The sequence below is a fragment of the Channa argus genome, chromosome 10 (assembly GCF_033026475.1).
Source record: "Channa argus isolate prfri chromosome 10, Channa argus male v1.0, whole genome shotgun sequence".
Classification (NCBI taxonomy): domain Eukaryota; kingdom Metazoa; phylum Chordata; class Actinopteri; order Anabantiformes; family Channidae; genus Channa; species Channa argus.
In genome coordinates this window covers 17,425,427-17,442,177 of record NC_090206.1, presented here as the reverse complement: position 1 = coordinate 17,442,177, position 16,751 = coordinate 17,425,427, and the positions used below count along the sequence as shown (strand labels likewise).

General features: G+C 38.4%; 1 protein-coding gene across 4 annotated transcripts in view; it reads left to right on the top strand.

The window, feature by feature from the left end:
* Positions 1-16,751, top strand: part of drp2 (dystrophin related protein 2) — a 108,213-nt gene that overhangs the window by 75,872 nt on the left and 15,590 nt on the right. For all 4 annotated transcript variants that reach the window (XM_067519226.1, XM_067519223.1, XM_067519225.1 and 1 more), the window contains exons 10-17: positions 3,086-3,147; positions 3,641-3,715; positions 5,247-5,448; positions 8,436-8,521; positions 11,568-11,725; positions 14,079-14,245; positions 15,144-15,255; positions 16,125-16,261. In XM_067519226.1, the coding sequence (XP_067375327.1) occupies positions 3,086-3,147; positions 3,641-3,715; positions 5,247-5,448; positions 8,436-8,521; positions 11,568-11,725; positions 14,079-14,245; positions 15,144-15,255; positions 16,125-16,261 (999 nt within the window). The remainder of the gene's footprint in view (positions 1-3,085; positions 3,148-3,640; positions 3,716-5,246; positions 5,449-8,435; positions 8,522-11,567; positions 11,726-14,078; positions 14,246-15,143; positions 15,256-16,124; positions 16,262-16,751) is intronic.

Sequence of the window (16,751 nt, the reverse complement as noted above, 5' to 3'; positions counted from 1 at the left end):
ACCTCTAGAACATTCCTCACCAACTCCTCTTTCAGGATAACTCCTACTCCATTTCTCTTCCTATCTGACCCATGGTAGAACAACTTGAACCCTGATCCTAAGCTTCTAGCCTTGCTACCTTTCCACCTAGTCTCCTGGACACACAGTATGTCCACCTTCCTTCTCTGCATCATGTCGATCAACTCTCTAGCCTTCCCTGTCATAGTACCAACATTCAAAGTCCCTACTGTCAGTCCTACATTCTTAGCTTTCCTCTACTCTCTCTGCCTACGAACACACCTCCCTCCTCTTCTTCTTCGTCTTCGACCAACAGTACTCCAATTTCCACCGGTACCCTGTTGGTCAACAGCACCGGTTGCGGTCGTTGTCAACCCGGGCCCCGTCCGATCTGGTATGGAAGTCATTGTCACGATTTGCATGTTTGATTTGGCATGTGTTTTACGTTGGATGCCCTTCCTGCCACAACCCTCTGCATTTATCCAGACTTGAGACTGGCACAAGAAGACACTGGCTTGTGGCCCCTTGCAGTTGCATTAGAGTGGATGATAGAACCCAGGGATATAATAGTCAAATGGTTGGGTCAGAATTTGCAGTGACATGAAAATGAAAGCATTTATCCATCCTGCTTTGTATGTGGTGGTTGTGTAATGGTGCGTGGGATATTTTCTTGACAAACTTTGGGCCCTTAATCCACTTTACCATTGTTGAAATGCAAAAGCCTACCTATTGTGGCTGATCATGTCCATCCCTTTATGACCACAGTATACCCATCTTCAACTTCAAGCAGAAAAACATGCTACGTAACAAAGCTAAAATAATCCCAAACTGCTATTTTGTTTTGTTTTGTTTTTTTAAACAACATAATGAACTCACGATACCCGAATAGCCCTCACAGTCGCCAGATATCAATCTGAGAGAGCACCTTTGGGATGTGCTGGGACAGAAGATTTGCATCATGGATGTGCAGCCGACAAATCTACAGCAACCGTGTGATGCTACCATGTAAATATAGACCAAAATTTTCCAAAAAAGGAATGTTTCTAGCACCTTGTTGAATCTGTGCCACAAAGAATAAAGTCACATCTGAAGACAAAAGGGTGACCAACCCAGTACTAGCAAGGTGTACCTAATAAAGTGTCCAGTGAGTGTTTTATCTAGAAATATGCTTCAAAATGTGGACGGGGGTTGACTTAGCTTCCTGTGACCTAGAGTTATTGAACAGCATGGGCAGCAGTGAAGAGATATTTGCTTCTAAAGGCTTTTGAGCGAGCTCAATTATTTCTGCTTGAATACCTAAGCTTTTGTTTCGCATTGATTTTCAGTCTCATGCTAGTCCTGTCTTACTGTAAGTTGCATATTGTAGCTTTAAGCTGTAATCTGTGCTGTCTAAGTCTTTGGATTTCACTGCTCATCTCATGGCTGACCACTTCTTGTAACTTTTTGTACTGAAGATTTGTACTAAAAGTACATTGAGGATTCATTCAAAAATAATTCTATGGGTACTTTTTGATTATCAAGTAATCAAATAACCTAACAGGAAAAAAAAAAAATCAAATCAGTATTTGGTGTAACCACGATCACCAAAAAAGCTTATTTGGGAAAGCGTGTGACTGAAGATCTAAAAGTTCCTAGAAAAAAAGACTAAAAAAGAAAGATGGCCTGGTGGCTCAATGGGTAGAGCATAGGTGTGGCCCCTCCCAGCCATTAAGGGCGACCTTGGTGCCAGACCTGAGCCCTGATAAAATGGGAGGGTTGTGGCAGAAAGGGCATCCGGCATAAAAAACTCATGCCAAATCAACTTACGGAACACGTTCTGCTGTGACGACCCAGAAGGGACAACCCGAAAGCTGCACTTTGGCTTTTAAACTGTATAATATATGATGGACTCTAAGATTCTATAATGTCTTAAACCTTGTACATTACATTTATATAAAATGCCTCAATAATATCTAGTAAATTCTCCCTTTATTTGTTATTGTATATATTGTTATTTGTTGTTGTATATAGGATTCATTTCTCAAACCTCACTATCAACTCAAACATGTTTCCAAGGTTAATTGTTTTTAATATAAGTTTTTTTCTCATGTATTGTAAAAGCAACATTAAAATATAAATATGATAAATATGAAATGATTTAGATCGGAACTTCTGAGCCACTCTGAACCCTCTTTGCCTGAGCACTCAGTTATTTATCTACCTCATCAATACTATTTAATTTCCAACGTTCTGTATTTTTCAATGAACTGTGAATGGATCTGTGTGTGTGTGTGTGTGTGTGTGTGTGTGTGTGTGTGTGTGTGCCCACGCGCATCCATGAGAATGTGAATTTATTGCTGGGGGAGGTTACTGCAGAGTATAAGTATTTATTTTCTTAATAATTTGCAGAAGAACCTCTGGAGTCTTCTCCTACTTTCCTATTGAGTTCTTTATGGACCATATTACTGTACCAGTGGGGATGGTAGTCAGAGTAACACTTCATTGAGTATCCATCAAGAAAAAAAGTTCCTTGCCCCCAAAAGACTTGCTGCTTTGGGATTTCTCATTTATTTTGCAGTGTTTGTCAGTTTTTATTAGATATCATTCTTTTTTTCATGGTACATTTTTACAGATTGTGTTCATGGAGCTAGTAGTGGGCCAGGAGGGTTGTATAAAACAATGTTTTTAATATGTATGTTTAAGTTGGGGGTTCAACCTTTTAAGCCCATGGCAGTGTATCTCCAGCACAGCAGTAGTGGGACATAACTTTAATTCCTGATTTCTGAATACTTTATCATCTTTGACAGATGTCTGCACTGTACAGTCATAAAATCTCTTGTAAACAATGGTAGCCCTATCCTGCCCTCTCATTTTTCTCTTTTTAGCTCAGTTACTGTCCTCTGATCTCACTCATGTTTACTATCTACCTCACCTGCTCACCTCTCCTCCCAAGGCCCATTTGTACTCAATTTTGCTTTGATCTTTCTGGCCTGAAAATATGAACCTCCATTCTTTCTTGTTTCACAAAATCTCCTGTGTTTGTTTCTTTCTCCTTTTTTTATTTATTTTTTTATATTATTTTATTTTAAAAAAATGTGTCTTTTCCTAGCCATCAGGCCCAGACAACGTGCTGGGACCATCCAAAGATGACAGAACTGTACCAAGCACTGGGTGAGTAAGGAGACAATTAAAGTACCCGAGTGTCACGCTCATTCACCCGGGACACCCACTGGGCTGCAGCAGCTTCTGCTTTGAAGGCCCTGTCACACAGCTCATTAAGGACCCTGTATATCAAACACCTTAGGGACTACATTGCTACTGTCATTAACCTACGAGGCCCAATTTTCCAGCACTGTGATTGCTTTTCGCTTAGCCTTTAATTAATGGTGATGAAACAACATAATGTATTTTACCGTTAATCTGATGTGACACAGGAAACTTGCAGGGGAGACAGATATGCTGTCACATACACATGCTCACACAAACACATATTATACATGCCTGTACAGAGACATACACAAATAATATTAGCCATGTGATACATTACTAATGACTTCTGCAATAGTCTGATAAATATTTGCATAGAGTGGTGTGGATGGATTTCTTTGCCCTCAACTTTTAATTTACTCTAATCTCTTCCTATTGCTATCTCTCCCTCTATTAGCGGATCTGAACAACATCAAGTTCTCAGCATACAGAACGGCTATGAAGCTGCGCCGAGTTCAGAAGGCTCTAAGATGTACGTACCGTATTTCATCGATGGTATTTTCTTCTGCAGTGCTAAAATTGTGGTTATAGTGGTTAAGTGATATACAGTTATCCTGGACCATCAGTAATCCACTGTGACAAGCTCCCTCGGGATTGAGATATAACGATTAGCTGTGTCACATTTCTTTATTGAAATATCGAAGGAATCATCACTCCTCTCTTTGCTTCTTGGAATGTACTTGAAAATATTCTCTGCACTCTCCATCAGTATTGGTTTTAAAATGCAGCAATCATATGTATTGATAGTAGAGCCACTAGAAACACTAAACCACTAGATTCCATTCTGATTTTCATCAGTGGCATGGATCAGTAGCATGCAAGGTAATTAGAGCTATTAATTGGTCCATTAGAGTTACAAAAGAGAAGGCAATTAGGTTTTGCTGCATACTGTTACTGGAAACTTGAATTTGTGCCCCATCATGGTCATAGAACTCATTGTAGCCTACTTGGGCTAGACAATCTCACTTTCTAGTTACTGCTGATACTTCTAATGTTTATATTTGTTCATGCCTCATACTGTGTCCTCACTTAGTTTTACTCTACGTTAATCCTGGCCTCTCTTTGTCCATATTTCTGCTCTTCACCCCTTAATCTCATCTATTTTCCATCACATCTAAGTGATCCCAGATGAGTTGGTATTTTCTGGTGTCTATTTTCATCATTTTCCGTCTTCATGTTCACCTCCTTTACTTCTCCTTTTTTGCCTTCTCTTGCAGTCTTCCTCCCCTCATGTCCCAAGTTGCTGTAATAAAAATTCAACACACTTGGACCACTGTGAAAAAGCTCTTTCACTGACTCTCCCTCTTTCTTTCTGATGCTCGCTCTCTTATCTAACCCTTCTCTGGTCTACTAGTTGATATCGTGACAGGATTTAATTGCCTAGCTGCCTCGATAACTACAGAGCTCTCGCTGTCTCCGCACACTTTGTGAATGATTGAGCAGCACTGTGTAAGAGCCTATCAGAAATTCATTTTTACGTGATTTCAGTCCAGCCCTGAGAATACTCCTGTTATCTCCTCTGTCTGTTCTTCCTCATTATTGTGCTATCCAATTATACCTGGCATCAACAGACAACCTTTTAGCTCTACTCCTAGGAATGGGCCATTAAATTAGTTTAAAGGAGAAAAATCAAATTTGTGTCACTTCTCTTGAAACATCTGGCAGGGTTTACAGTAAGTGGACAGAAAGGGTGAATAAGTACCACTGTCACCTGTGCCATAATTTTGGAAACTAGAATCATGATAAAACTGCATGCGTGTTTGTATTTTGAAAGTAAATGTGCAGTCAAGTTTGTATAGTATGAACATGAGTGTTTGGACTACATCTTAATTTGCATGCTGGTGCAATAATCCTTGACTTAATTAGTTATCTTATTTTAGATCATAAACAAAATGTCTTACAAATGCAGTACGTTTTAAGAAGGCAGAAATTAATATACAGTAGAAAAGATTTTCCCACCTAGATGTATTTCTTAATGTTTTTTTTTTTCTGTGACTGCTTAGTGGATTTAGTGGCACTGACCAGTCTTGTGGAGGTATTTCGGGAGCAGGAGCTGCAGCAAGGGGAGCAAGTGATGGATGTGGTGGAGGTGATTCACGCTCTGACTGCTCTGTATGAGAAGCTGGAAGAGGAGAGGTCCATCCTGGTCAACATTCCACTTTGTGTTGACATGTGTCTCAACTGGCTTCTCAACGTCTACGACAGGTGGGTAGGCTAGGATGAGCTGTTTCATCCTATTAATGTCAAAAGCTGCATCAGATCAAAACTGATTATTGACTTTAGGGATCCTGTTGATTTATACCAAGTAAATGTAAGGTATGCGCAGTCCAAAACAAAAGGAATGAGAGAGACAGAGGTCATTGCACAATGGTAAAACTACTTGTTACTCAGCTGGGTGACTGCATAAAGGGGAACTGTCATTTTAAGTTTGTTTACAAGTGTTTAGATGTAGTCGTGCTAATGTGGAAAAAGTTATTTAGAGCCTTTTGTGGCTCTAAAGGGAATACTCATCTCAAGTCACAAAAAAATTAGAGAGTGTGAATTAGAAAGAAGTGAGCTTACCACAGAACTTTGTAGCCTGCTCCCTACAGTGCTTGACACTTAAAACCCAACGCTACATTAACCACCACTAGCATTAAGAGACCTGAATTTCTAAACTGAACTGTGGAGTATCGAGTAGCCTTGTAAATAATGTGGCTTCCTTATTTTGACAGAGAAGCAGTAACAGTTCTACAGGTCTACAATGGACAATACAATCTTTGACAGAAGGAACTTTTTATATCTGCTCAATGAGAGTCCAGTGTTGGGGAGTAAAAAACAAATAGAAGATCCACATAGTGCACTTGAGGGTCCCAGTGTGTGGATCTTCAGTTTTTTTTGCCTTTGGTGTGTGTTTCTTTCCAGCACCTGTTTGGTTGAGTACTGTATGCGAGCCCTCTCTTCTGTCTGCTTCGATGTTATGGAGTGTAATTCCACATCAGAGGAGTACGCTTTTAGTGGCTACATAACCCACACAAAGTTTCATATTATAGCAATAGTTCAGGAGATTTTATATCAATGTGAGGCATATATGAATAAAGTCACAACAGTACTGTATGAAGTATACTCTAATACTTTGAATATCTTGCGTCAGTTTTCTTGCAGCACCCTCAAATATGACATCAATTTTAAGAGCATCGCATTGGTTGTGTTTTTCTTGTTTATGACAGACGTTCTAGATCTGAAATGTACACTTTGCTCTGATATATTTTGATTGCGCTTTTCTGATTTGATGCTTAATAGGCATTAAAACTCTCAAGGGTACCTTTAAATGCTAGAAATGGGTGAGTCACTTAGGTTGCCAACCATGTCTATGATACACAGTATGATGGAACTGTGTCAGGTTTGGAAATGCTGCAGAGCCCTGTGTAAATCTCAAAGGGTTTAGTGCTGCTAAGAACTGACATTACAGTATATTAGGTCATTAGAGTCAATGTAAATGATAGGCATTGTGTAAATACACACAGTGCACAGTGATACACAGGGACTCACTATTTGTGATCACATGCTACTCTAAACAATTACAACAAAAGCTAATTTGAACAAATCCTTTGAGTCCTAGTACAACAGTCTGCAGATTGATGTAACCAGTTCAATGGCTTGGTGAACAAACATCTATAAAAAGCCAGAGCATGGCTAAAGCTCCAATAACAATGTCCAGGCAGAGGGCCAATCACCCCTTTTGAGACACGGAAGAAACAAATCCTCTTTCACACCGACATTCAGTCTATCTCTGCTTGTGATTGACTATTTTGTGCCTACTCTAAAAAGAAAACGGAGAAAAGAAACAGAAATACAGGAATAACCCCACAAGTGCAGTAAATTCAGCTGGTAGCTCTTAACTACTTGCTGCTAATGAGAGACAATCAGAGACTTTACCCTCTGCATAAATTTCAGTAATTGCTTTTTGTTTTCCATTAAATAGTGGCAGTGAATCTGAATGAGGTGTGTATATGGTTGTGTGTCCATTTTTATGTGCGAATGTTATGCGTTTATGCCAATGACTGTGCATTACTGTAAATCAGTGTGTGTGCGTGTATGTGTCCGTGTCCTCCAGAGGCGTGTCACACTAGCTGGGTGTGCAAGAGTGACGTGTCCCCTAAGGAGCAGCACTGGGGTGCATATTGAAGATGACATGTGGCACAGGGCAGATTGTGTGTCTGAAAGATGCTGACAGTCATCACCCGTGTGCTCTGGACCCACTGTAACACTGAATACAATAGGGGATCAACAGTAATGGCTTCCTTATGACTTCCTATGTTGCTCCATGTGACTCTGTAACTGTGAATTTTCTCAACCTGACTTTAATGGCCTAGCTTGTGTATTGTTCAACTTTCCTGTATTTTGATCTATTTGTGCGATTAAAAAAACAAAAACAAAAAAAACTGTATCCAAACTTTTTTAATATTCAAAGGAAAGTCCAGCTCTAGAATTTTAAATCGCTGTTTGATTAAATTTTACACTTTATCGATCTGATGTGCTCTGATGACTGCGGTCTTCTTGATTTCTCACTTAACATTTCAAATTTAACTTCGATAAGCCTGTGGTTTCTGCCAGTCTGCTCAGTTCAGCAGTAAATTCATCTATTCTTTGTATGTATTGTCTATGTATTGGCATCATAACTGTGAAATTGCAATGTGAACAGTGACAGTGTGTTTGCCTCTGAGACACAGTCATGCCACATATTTTATTTCAAGCTGAAAAAAATTAAAAGTAGACACTTTAGGCTCACGCCAGGGCACAATAGTGGCCATCTCATTGACCCTACTGTTGGCTGCTGATCAGACATTTTATTCAGAACGGTATCCTCAATGGAATGGCTGTATTATTTTGGTGTGTGTATCCATGTTTGTCAGTGCATGACATTGTGGTGTAGTGAGCTTATTATTGCTCTTCTGGGCATAAATCCACTGAGCCAACAGTTCATGTCTCTGTACAGCCTTTAGTTTTTCTCGATGTGATCTAACACTGTCTCACTCTGTTGCACTGATTCAACCTGTTTTGACGTATGTAATTCCTTCACACTTTGTTCCTCCCAGCGGAACTAAACCAGAGCAGAAAAATATTACCAGAGCACATTACACTATGATTTAAAATAATTCACAGATAAAAGACTCCTTTTTTTCTTACTTGTTTTTTTTTTTTTTTCTTAGTGCTCGAAATGGCAAAATGCGATGTCTCAGCTTCAAGATGGGATTGGTGAGCCTGTGCAATGCAGATGTCCAGGAAAAGTATAAATGTGAGTGTAATACTCATTCATGTGCCTAATGTACCTACTCAGCTGCAAACAATGAGCCAAAACAAAATGATCCTGATGGCCAATATTCCATATAGACATCCACTCAGTCTAATGGAGGAAATTACTCTGCTGGCATAATGTAGAAAGCTTTCTTTACTACTGCAAAGTACATTGAGGGCTTTAAAAGGATTGCTCGCCAAAGACACCATCCGTGCACAGTCACTTTCTGTGGCTTTCACTTTTATGTTGCTTCCCAAACTAGCAAAGTGTTAAACACTTTCTCAGTTTTTAGTTTTGAAATGATGGTGTGATATTTTATTAGTGTGCTGCTCCAATCTACACCCATCAGCCACAACGTTGGTGATCTTGATAATGTCATGGAGAAAAAGGTAAGCTTGGCCATGCTGAGCAGTCAGCAGCTACACAGCTCCCAAACTGCAAAATGTGATACATTGTGTGCAGACGATTTAGAAGTACACAAACTCTTTGTAAATTTGTAAACACCTTGTAAATGTACAACTATTGGGCTAAAAAATCTAGTCCACTCAAAGTCCCAGCTCAAAAGCTTTACTCAAGTAAAAGTACTAAGCAGATTACAGTATCTGCATTTTACTTAAATCACAAAAGTAAAATCTTTTCGCTTTTCTTTCTATTTGTGGTAATTATGCCAACACATGTACAGTAAATGATAAAAAATAAGGTGAGAGGTCACTGCTAATAGATGTTTAGACCATATTGATACATCAGCACTTAGTAGTTCATAAAAAAAAAACATAAATATGTTTTATATTTAAACCACCAGGTGGCATTAATGTAGTGATTGATTGGTGTATGTTTTTAACTGTTATGTTAGATCCCCAGTTTGCATCTCGCCCTGTAAATATAGGTAAAATAAGAGTGCGCATTTGAGCTGCCAGTAGGTGGCCCTGGAACAGCTTGAGTTGATACATGATCTGAGGCAACACTCAACCAAACTCATGCCAGGATTATTCATGCTTGGCACACCATCTGTGTCAGCTCTTAAAGACAGAAAGATAACAGACTTGCCTTCATTTGAATGGTCCCAAGGTGAGTCAGTCCTCTTTTTCTTAGTTCAGGTAAACATGTGGTGGCCTTAACAGTCATATCTGTGACTGATCACATTTTTGCCAACTCCAGACGTCATTGGATTAATATTTGCAAATATATCTAAAGGATTTGCATTCACTCACTTTAAAATACAGATGTGGGTGTTGATTCCAACAACAGTGTTTGGTTGTGATTCAATTAAGAAATATGCTCATTAGTACTATTTCAGATGTAGTTTAAAAACTTTCTGGTAATTGTTGTTGTTTAAAGTAACTACAGCATAACTTAATAGCATAAATTTTAATTTACATTACCTCGTCACAGGCACAATTTGTAGCAGCATGTAGTATTGTCATTGTGAGCATGTTATCATCTAACTCAAAGCACTACTATGCCATATTATCATATATACAGTCTATTGTACGAAGAGACATAATGATAGAGGTTCAAGTAGTTTGTAGTTTTCCAGAAATACATTATACTGTACATCACTGTAGGTTTTGTAGCACTGCAGACATGCTTCAGATTAAATAAAAATTTTCTGTACATGTTCAAACCTAATCTCTATCAAACAGTTTGGCATGAACGTTCAAAAATGAAAAACATTCCTCGGCTCATTTATCTTTCGGACCATGCAGAGGAGGTTGTTTAACATGCAGATGTTTGAGCTAAGTGTTGTCCCCGCATGGCTGAATAACTACACAGAGAGGAGGTTACATGGGATGCTAATGCTGTCATTGTGCAGCACACTCACATGCCTGACAGCATTTACATCCTCTGTGACAGGCAGTGTCACCTCATTCAAAACCTGACAAGACACTTGCAGCTCTGTCATCCGCTTTCAGACCAACCAGACCAATAATACGTATTTTGTCTGTGTCTATATATCACTAAAGTGAGTTTTATACTGCAAAACTGTATATCTTAAAGGGAAAGCTCAATGTTCAAAAATAAAAAATAAAACCCAGATGTATTTCTGAGCTTCTGACAAACTCAGCATACAGTTTTATATTCTTGCCAGTTATAGCCTACTTTTACTTTCTAGTTGGATATTTTCTGTTAATTGTTTGTGCTTTCTTGAATATTTATAATTTTCATACAGTCTTCTCCAAAACTTTTATAAATTACAAGGCCAGTTCATTTGTTTGCTGTACACTGAAGATGAGTTGTTAATATTTGTGAGACCTTTCAGATGAGAGGGGAAGCATCTTCAAAAAGTTGATACAACCTTTAGCATACCTACGACTTTCATAACATCAGTTTAATGCTAACTGAGCAAAAGTATTAGAGCATGTAAATTAATACTCTTGATTTTATCTTTGGGTTTTATGATGACTACATTTTATAGTAAACATTAGTAAGCATAAATCAACTTTATTATTTTGCACAGAAATATTTTGGCCTTAAATTTACTGAGAAATGCATCAAAACTGTGAGGAGCTTAATCATGCAGCAAGTCATTGATCTTAAATATGCTGCCAATCACCAGCCCATGACCCATCTGAACATGCATTTCACTTACTAACACTGAATGTGCAGCAAAATATTAAGTTTATGTTGTTGTTGTTTTTAAACTATCTGTTCCAATACTTTTGCTCACCTAAAATGTAGGTGGTCAAATACAAAATGTTTTATGTTGTTTAATGTACAGTAGATGTAACAGGAAATAAAAGCTATGATTTTTATCAAATTGTTCTATTAGTCTTCTACCTGATTTAATCGTCTAATATACAACAATACCAAAAGTATTGGCCATATTATTCCAGTACATTTGGAGAGGACTATACATATACATCTGAATATGTACTTTTACGGGAAAAAAATCAATAGATTTGTACATGTATAAAACAAATGTGCAGATATGATGATAATACGCAAATGGCTGCTTTTCATCCATACACAGTTAATGGCGTTACACCCACGGGTGGATAATCAGATTAGTTGCTGCATAATTAATACATATGTGTTTTTCCTGCAGACTTATTCCGTCAGGTCTCTGGGCAAGGCGGTTTGACAGACCAGCGTCACCTCAGCCTGCTGCTCCATGAAGCCATCCAGATACCCCGCCAGTTGGGGGAGGTCGCCGCATTTGGGGGCAGCAATGTTGAGCCGAGTGTCCGTAGCTGCTTCCGCATGGTGAGAATATAGTTACTTATGAGCGCCTAAATACATTTATATTAAGGAAATTGTGCACACACAGTTTGCCACGCATGTCGGGATTATCCTGTTGAGAATAAAAGCAGATGAACTCATCTGTTTAAATAACTGTATGCTGTTAGGCTTACTTTGCCAGATATGTTCTGATAAATACTGGACTGGAATCTTATATCAGTTCAAATATTTAAACTCTGTATTGTTAATTTTGTTGTCACTGTGTTGATAATATTTTAACTCTGTTTCTTACAGTATCTTACTGGCCCAATGTTAGTGAGAGACTGACCTCGAGGTTTATATGGCTCCAAAGTGCTAGTTTAATTACTTGAATCAATAGCTTGATTGACCTAATGAAAATTTGAAATCAATTTTAAAATCTGGTTATCTTTGCTACTACACCACACTGATGCATCTCAACCCTAATATTAATAATAAATTAATAATAATGTTGGAAAATAATGAGTGACCATCACATAATCACAGCAGAACCTACAGTATGACTCACAAGACTGTACTACAAAATGAAACAAAATATTAATGGTGTAAACATAAAAAATAAAAATCAAACATTTGCCTTTAGATTATTTCCATCAAATATAATAAATTATGACAGCATACAAATTATGTGAAGCCTATTGTATTTCACTGACATCAGCACAGTCCATCTTATCATGCAGAAGAAGAAGTTAAATGGAGAAGTTATAATTATTCTGCATAAATAAACTTCAACTTCATCACCCATACTCAGAATGTTGCCTAACAAACATTACATCACATTAATATTGCATTGTACAGATAGTCAAATACAGTCAGTAGAAGATAATGTACAGTCAGTGGGAGATGCATGCTGTTAGTGTTTATACATAGACTGCAGATGTAATTTTATAGATAATAGATGTTTATAGATAATGATCTACTGAGTTATCTGATGATGCATGTTCAGAGTTCAGTAACACACAGAGTAGCAGCTAATGAGAAGTCATGTTTAGATCATGGATTGATTCCACTTTTGTTTGTTCTAAAAGTGTCTGAAGTTGTAGGTTTCGCTCAGGGTGCTGGATCGTCGCCTTAGTGTTAATTACTGAGGTGTCAGGAGCACACCACAGCTTTTTGGGTAGATGGTCTATGCAAAGTATTTTAATTCCTTCATTTTCAAGGCATATTCTAATTATTCATACTTAATTTTGGTCTATGCTTGCTGTATCAGTTACAGCTGATTAATATAAATTTCTCAATTTGCTCCATGTCAGAACATTTAATGGTAGATGAAATATCCATGTAATGCAAATTGGGGGGTGACCCATTTGCCACTTGCCAAATATTTATCAGTTGGATTGGAAATGAGTGACATTGGCTGTTGGAGATGGGGTGAGGCATTTGTTGCTACCTTAAAGAGACATTTGCTGTTACACTCGCCAGAGAGGAGCAAATGAAATACAGAAATGTATGATATTGCTGAAGGTGTAAATGGAATAGGCAGAGGTCACAAATGCAGATTTGGATATGACAATAGCAAAAAAAATGTTGCAAACATTTCTATTCTTTAGGAGAAGTGTAAAAGAAGCACAGAGTTTTGACTGTCTTTATCACTCTACGTTATAGGTGATATTTAATGCATTCCATCTGCCCACTGTGCTGCTTTGTCATGCGTTAGCATGATCAGCATAGTCAGTGCCAGTTCGAGGTGTTTGGTGTGCATGGGACTGCTACGTATTTGACCCTTCCACATGGAGCAAAGCTGGCTACTCTACTATCAGAGACAAGCTTCTTCATTCCCGGGAGACTCTACACCTCTGTACACCTCAAAGTGTGTGTGATCAGTGCATACACACGCGCACACACACACACATTTATTATGCTACTCTGCTTGAGCGGTGGAGGAAGCCCTAGGGAAATCAACCTCCTAATGCATCTCTGATGCAGACTTAATGAGAATTTAGCACATCACAGATTTTCAGCGCTTGGCGAGTCATTCTTTTATTAGGTTGACTTCCTTTTTATCCTACTTTCTGGGATTCTCAACAAGGTGTCTCTGGAAGGCACAAACTACATGTAGACACATACACTATACAGAGTATACACACATAAATTTATCTGTTGTGTTTTAGCACTGAAATTGGTTTAAGTAGTTGCATAAAAGCAAACCATAAGATGTAGTCTGCCACAATGTCTCTCGCCCTTTCTGTCTTATCTTTTTTATTCTCTTTGATTCCTTTTATCAACAGTAGCTTGCTGCAGGACCACCTTTGCAAAGGAAGCACTTGACCTGTTGCTGATCTATATTTGGGTTGTTTACAGTCTCCCTCTTTTCCTCCCTCTCACCTTCCTTTTTCAGGCCCCAGGGAAACCTGCCATCGAGGTATCTCACTTCCTGGAGTGGATGAGCCTCGAGCCCCAGTCAATGGTTTGGCTGCCTGTCCTCCACCGTGTGGCTGCTGCAGAGTCAACCAAGCATCAGGCCAAGTGCTACGTCTGCAAACAATGTCCCATAAAGGGCTTCAGGTAGGAATGCTCGTGTAGATAAGCTGACGCACATGCAGATAAGATACACAATTATGCAAGATGACATTCTTCTGGAATAGATATGAATTTTGTAGTGAAGGAGCAATGTACTGTGTACACTTGCAAACTCAACAACACCGAAAAAACACACTGTAAAAACACTAAAATAAAAGTACACAAATATTAAAAGTTCCAATGTAACCAGTACTTGGTACAGTATACTGGGTGAGTAATATGATAGAATTTTTAAAGGATAAGGGAGAAGTAAGGAAATATATTTTAATAGTGGCAGTGTTTTCTATTTTCATTATATAAAGTATAAGATTGAAAGCCTGCTTGTTTATCTAGTAATGTTTAAAAAAAAAAGAAGCTCATTTATTGAGTCAAGCTTCAAGAATGAGGCTCAAAGGTCCCTGACTGAAAGCTGGCTTCAAGAAATGAATATTGTGCAACAGTATTGTGCTGATGCTGTCATGTTTTATGCAGTATTATTCGTTATTATGAAATCTGGCACACACTTTGTGTACATGTATCTGCAAATGTCAAACATTTAAATATTGAATTTATCTTATTTTATCTATATCTATTTATTAAATACATTGATCAAAAAGCACAAGTTTTGTCATCATGTACTATTTAAGAGTAAGTTAGGTTAAGGTTAAATTACAACATTCAGAACTTAAAATGTGTGATATGAGTAAAGGGCATCATGTGGTGCATCCTTGTCTGTAGCAGAGGGGTAATTTAAAAAAAAACTACTGATGCATATAGACAACCATATTAATGCAATGTACAATAAACCAGCAATTTATTCTGCACACACAAACACACCCCTACTGCCCTGTCCAATTTTCTTGCAAACATCAGTTCAGCCGCTCTGTTACATTGATCTTGACAGGTATCGCAGTCTGAAGCAGTTCAATGTGGATATCTGCCAGACATGTTTTCTAACTGGCCGCACTACCAAGGGAAAGAAGCTGCACTACCCCATCATGGAGTACTACACCCCAGTAAGACAAACATTATGTAGCACTTCAACTGAATACAAATTCAAGGCTCTGGGGAAAAATAAAATAAGCTCTACTGAAAAAACAGCTACTATTTCTTTTTTTTTTCCCCTGCTGCCAGTCATAGATTAGTCTCCACTGTAAGATCTTTATCATTGCTAAGTGTATACAGTTTCATATGCTTACACAGCATAGCCACGTCTATGGTATGCAGATATTGAGTACCACTCTGCAGTAACATTCTTTTTGGCTCACATAAAATGATATTTGGAGCACTAAACCCTAAGTAAAACCTTAGTCTTAAGCGATTGCATGCACAGTCTCTGAAGTTGAGTTAATTCCACAGAAGTAGCTTTAGCACTGTAACTGGAGTTCTGGAGTGTACTCAGATGGTGGCATTTGATCTCTAATCAATTTTGAGCTGTAAAATGTCCTTACAATGATTTTTTTTTCTTCCTCTGCACAGTATTTTATATTAGCAAGCAACAGTTTTTTTTTAATGGCTAGGCAAGCAGGCGCCCACAGATTTCTATATTGACAGAGAGAGCAAGAAATAAAGAGCTAAAGAGAGTGAAACCAGGGAAAATTTCAAACAGCATAGAAAGGCAAGGATGTAACAATAAAGACCTGCAGAGTATGAATGAGAAAGCAGATGAAGGAATAGGTTGCTCCACTTTGTCTCAAGGCTTTATTTTGACCTTACAATGTTCATATGAGGTTACTTTGAAAAAAGCAACACTTATTTCTAAATGTTGAAAGATTTCTAAAGCAATATAATTTGTCTCCTCCTCTAACTGCCTCCCCCACCACCACCAACACCACCTCTCAACCCTCCACCCTTCTCATCCTCTGCTTCTTAAATCACACTCCAGACAACCTCGGGGGAGAAGATGAGGGACTTTGCTAAAACTCTGAAGAACAAGTTCAGGTCAAAGCAGTACTTCACCAAGCACCCGCAGAGAGGGTACCTGCCAGTCCAATCTGTGTTGGAAGCGGAAAACTCCGAAACGTGAGTCCCACATGTAAAACGAAAAACGAAGATGTCTCTGTCTCTGTTTATCTGTCATCTACTTGTGTGATGCTCTCTCACTTACACACAGGAATGCAAACCCTGTCTGTGGTAGGCTAATCATCATGCTCAATTTTGGGCCTGACTCACTGGGCTGGGTTAAAGGGGCAGCTCGATGTTCAGAATTAAGATTATATTATTCCTGTGATCTCAGTCTGGGCTAGAAATTATCCTCACACAAGTCTCACCCAAAAGGGAGAAACAAGAGAGATGAGATTAAAATCCGTGAGTTCATCAAGCAGCATAGCTTAGGGGTATGGCAGTACCTAGAAAAATTTGATGTGTTAATGGATCCATGTTTTGGCTGATTGTGTCTTTATTAATGTCACCTTTTATAACCTCAATCATTAACATCAGAAGTATTCAGTTTGTTTTATGAATTAAACGACTAAGACTAACAACTAAGATACAACTAAACAACTAAGATACT